Source organism: Nothoprocta perdicaria, unplaced genomic scaffold, assembly GCF_003342845.1.
Source record: "Nothoprocta perdicaria isolate Ctin4 unplaced genomic scaffold, notPer1 scaffold_661, whole genome shotgun sequence".
Classification (NCBI taxonomy): Eukaryota; Metazoa; Chordata; class Aves; order Tinamiformes; family Tinamidae; genus Nothoprocta; species Nothoprocta perdicaria.
Window position 1 is genome coordinate 1 of NW_020455934.1, and position 4206 is coordinate 4206.

General features: G+C 71.4%; 1 protein-coding gene across 1 annotated transcript in view; it reads left to right on the forward strand.

The window, feature by feature from the left end:
* Positions 1–183: 183 nt before the first annotated feature.
* Positions 184–4206, forward strand: part of LOC112956756 (filamin-A-like) — a gene marked incomplete at its 5' end in the record, with an annotated part of 26194 nt that continues 22171 nt past the window's right edge. The window contains 8 exons of the mRNA XM_026050235.1: positions 184–821; positions 899–1072; positions 1168–1330; positions 1931–2091; positions 2187–2357; positions 2754–2877; positions 3006–3162; positions 3927–4116. Of these exons, the coding sequence (XP_025906020.1) occupies positions 184–821; positions 899–1072; positions 1168–1330; positions 1931–2091; positions 2187–2357; positions 2754–2877; positions 3006–3162; positions 3927–4116 (1778 nt within the window). The remainder of the gene's footprint in view (positions 822–898; positions 1073–1167; positions 1331–1930; positions 2092–2186; positions 2358–2753; positions 2878–3005; positions 3163–3926; positions 4117–4206) is intronic.

Below are 4206 nucleotides of genomic sequence, written 5' to 3' on the forward strand. Positions count from 1 at the left end.
CCCCCCAGGTTCGCGCCTTCGGGCCGGGGCTCTCGGGGGGCCTGGCGGGGACACCCACCCCCTTCACCATCGACACCAAGGAGCCCCGTATGGGTGTCCCCTATGGGGGTGTCCCCCGTGGGGGTGTCCCCTATGGAGGTGTCCCCCGTAGGGCTGTCCCTGCTGTGCAGGGGTCCCGTGCAGGATTGGGGGGCCCCGCACATCACCCCCTGTCCCCCCCCAGGTTCGCGCCTTCGGGCCGGGGCTCTCGGGGGGCCTGGCAGGGGTGCCCGCGCCCTTCACCATCGACACGACGGGCGCGGGCAGCGGCGGCCTGGGGCTCACGGTGGAGGGCCCGTGCGAGGCGCAGCTGGAGTGCGCCGACAACGGCGACGGCACCTGCTCCGTGTCCTACGTGCCCGCGGAGCCGGGCGACTACAACATCAACATCCTGTTCGCGGGCGCCCACGTGCCCGGCTCGCCCTTCCGCGCCGTCGTGCGCCCGCCGGTCGACGCCTCCAAGGTGACGTGTTCGGGGCCCGGCCTGGAGGGCGCCACGGCCGGCCAGCCCGGCCACTTCCGCGTGGACTGCAGCCGCGCGGGCAGCGCCGAGCTCACCATCGGCATCGCCTCGGAGGCGGGCGCGCGCGCCGAGGTGCGCGTGGAGGACAACGGCGACGGCACCTACACCATCGCCTACACGCCGCTCAGCCCCGGCGTCTACACCATCACCGTGGAGTACGGCGGGCAGCCCGTGCCCCACTTCCCCAGCAAGGTCCGCGTGGAGCCGCCGTGCGACACCGCCGCCGTCAAGGCCTACGGGCCCGGCCTGGAGGGCAAGGGTGCGCGGGGGACAACCGCGGCACCGGGGGGACCGCCGCGCGCTCGGCGCTCACTCCAGCCCCCTTCCCACCTACAGGCGTCTTCAGGGAGGCGGTGACGGAGTTCGAGGTGGACGCGCGGGCGCTGAACCAGAGCGGCGGCCCCCACGTGAAGACGCGGGTGTGCAACCCCTCGGGGAACGTCACCGAGAGCTTCGTGGAGGACCGCGGCGACGGTACCTACCACGTGGAGTACACGCCGTACGAGGAAGGTGGGAAGGCGCCGCCGCGGCGGCCGCGCGTGGCACGGGGTGCTCGCGGCTGTGGTGACACCCCGCCGGCTGTGTGCGCGCGCTGTCGCCCGCAGGGGTGCACACGGTGGAGGTGACGTACGGCGGCAGCCCCGTGCCCCACAGCCCCTTCCGCGTGCCCGTCACCGAGGGCTGCGACCCCACGCGCGTCCGCGTGCACGGCCCCGGCATCCAGAGCGGCACCACCAACCAGCCCAACAAGTTCACGGTGGAGACGCGGTGAGGACCCGCGGCACCCCGCAACACCACCCCCGCAACACCCTGCGACACCCCGCAACACCCCCAAAACCCCCCCGGCCAACCCGGCTGCTCTTCCTGCCCTCCCTCCACTCCCCTCCGCCTCCAGTTTCCTTCCCTTGTGGCCTCGAAATCCTCCCAAACGGTCTGAAATGTCCCCAAATAGGCCTGAAATCTCCCCAAATTGGCCTGAAACGCCCTAAATTGGCCTTGAAACCCCCCCCCTTCCCCACCAGGAGCCCCGAATGCTCCTTCACAGCTTCCTGTTTCGGGGTTTCGGGGGGTCTGGGGTCCCCATCACAACCCCGTCTCCCCCCCTGTTTCGGCGGGTCTGGGGTCCCCATCGCGACCCCGTCCCCCCCCTGTTTCGGCGGGTCTGGGGTCCCCATCGCGACCCCGTCTCCCCCCCATTTCAGGGGGTCTGGGGTCCCCATCACAACCCCGTCTCCCCCCCCCGTTTCGGGGGGTCTGGGGTCCCCATCACAACCCTGTCTCCCCCCTGTTTCGGGGGGTCCCCATCGCGCCCCCCCTGTCCCCCCCTGTTTCGGGGGGTCCCCATCGCGCCCCCCTGTCCCCCCGCAGCGGCGCGGGCACCGGCGGCCTGGGCCTGGCCGTGGAGGGGCCCTCGGAGGCCAAGATGTCCTGCACGGACAACAAGGACGGCAGCTGCTCCGTGCAGTACGTGCCCTACGAGCCGGGCACCTACAGCCTCAACGTCACCTACGGCGGCCACCAGGTCCCCGGTGAGCGCCCGGGCGGCACCCGCGGGTGACGGCGTGACACCCGCGACGGGTGGCAGCCGCGGGCGCCCGTTGCTCACGCGCGCCGTCCCGCGCAGGGAGCCCCTTCAAGGTGCCGGTGACGGCGGTGGTGGACGCGGGCAAGGTGACGTGCGCGGGGCCGGGGCTGACGCCGGGCGCCGTCCGCGCCAACGTGCCCCAGAGCTTCACCGTGGACACCAGCAAGGCCGGCGTCGCCCCGCTCGACGTCAAGGTGCAGGGGCCCAAAGGTGGGCGCCGGGACGGACCCCTGGGGTGCAGGAGGGGCCCCCGGGGACAGCGGCGGCCGCTGGGCGGCAGGTGGCCGCGTCTCGGGGTGTCCCTTGGGTGCTGGGGGATCTCAGGGTGTCCCTTGGGTGCTGAGGGGTTTTGCGGTGCCTCTTGGGTGCTGGAGGGTCTTGGGGTGCCCCCTAGATGATGGGGGGTCTCAGGGTGCCCCTTGGGTGCTGGGAGGGGTTGGGGTGCCCCCCCAGGTTCTGGGGTGTCTCACGGTCCCCCTTGGGTGCAGGGGGTGTCACATGGCGCTCTTTACATGTTGAGGGTCTCAGGGTGCCCCTTGGGTGCTGGGGGTGTCACATGGCGCCCCCCGGGTGCGGGGGTGTCACGCGGTGCCCCCGACCCCCCAGGTGTGGTGGAGCCGGTGGACGTGGCCGACAACGGGGACGGGACGCAGCGCGTCAGCTATGTCCCGTCGCGCGAGGGCCCCTACAGCATCTCCGTGCGCTACGGCGACGAGGAGGTGCCGCGCAGGTGGGCGCACCGCCGCCGCGCGGGTGTGCGGGGGGCGTCCGCCTGACGGCCCCGACCCCCAGCCCTGCACACCCCTCCGCGCCGCGCGGGTGTGCGGGGGGCATCCGCCTGACGGCCCCGACCCGCAGCCCCTTCAAGGTGAAGGCGCTGCCCACGCACGACGCCAGCAAGGTGAAGGCGAGCGGCCCCGGGCTCAACACGACCGGCGTCCCCGCCAGCCTCCCCGTGGAGTTCACCATCGACGCCAAGGACGCCGGCGAGGGGCTGCTGGCCGTGCAGATCACGGTGCGCGGACGGGGCACAGGGATGGGGACGGGGAGAGGAGGATGAGGACGGGGACGGGGAGAGGAGGACAGGGACAGGAAGACAGGGATGGGGACGGGGAGAGGAGGATGAGGATGGGGACAGGGAGAGGAGGACAGGGATGGGACAGGGACAGGAAGACAGGGATGGCGACAGAAAGAGGAGGATGAGGACGGGGAGAGGAGGATGAGGACGGGACAGGGACAGGAAGACAGGGATGGCGACAGAAAGAGGAGGATGAGGATGAGGACGGGGAGAGGACAGGGATGGGACAGGGACAGGAAGACAGGGATGGCGACAGAAAGAGGAGGATGAGGACGGGGAGAGGAGGACAGGGATGGGACAGGGACAGGACAGAGACAGGAGGATGCGGATGGGACAGCGCGAAGGGGATGAGGACAGGGAGAGGAGGATGAGGATGGCGACAGGGAGAGGAGGATGGGATAGCGCTGGGACAGGAAGACAGGGATGAGATAGGGAGAGCTGGAAGGGGATGGGGACATGGAGGGAAGGATGGGGAGAGGAAGAAGGGGACAGGGACAGGAGGACGGGGATGAGACAGGGAGAGGGGGAAGGGAGCCGGGAAGGAGACACGGAGGACGGGAAGGGATGGTGACACAGGTAGGGCGGTAGGGAACAGGCGGAAGGGATTGTGGCCAAGGACAGGAAGGAGTTGGGGACAGGGGGACAGGGGACAGGTTGGCAGGAGGGCGCGGGCGTCACCGCGGCGGCCGCCTGTCCGCCAGGACCCCGAGGGCAAGCCCAAGAAGGCGACGATCCGCGACAACGAGGACGGCACCTACACGGTGTCCTACGTGCCCGACACCACGGGCCGCTACACCATCCTCATCAAGTACGGCGGCGACGAGATCCCCTACTCGCCCTACCGCATCCGCGCCGTGCCCGCCGGCGACGCCAGCAAGTGCACGGTGACGGGTGAGCGCCGCCGCCGCCGGCCCCGCACAGCCGCGCGCCGCCTGACACCGGCACCGCACACCCGCTTGCGGCCGGCGCCACGGTGCCCTC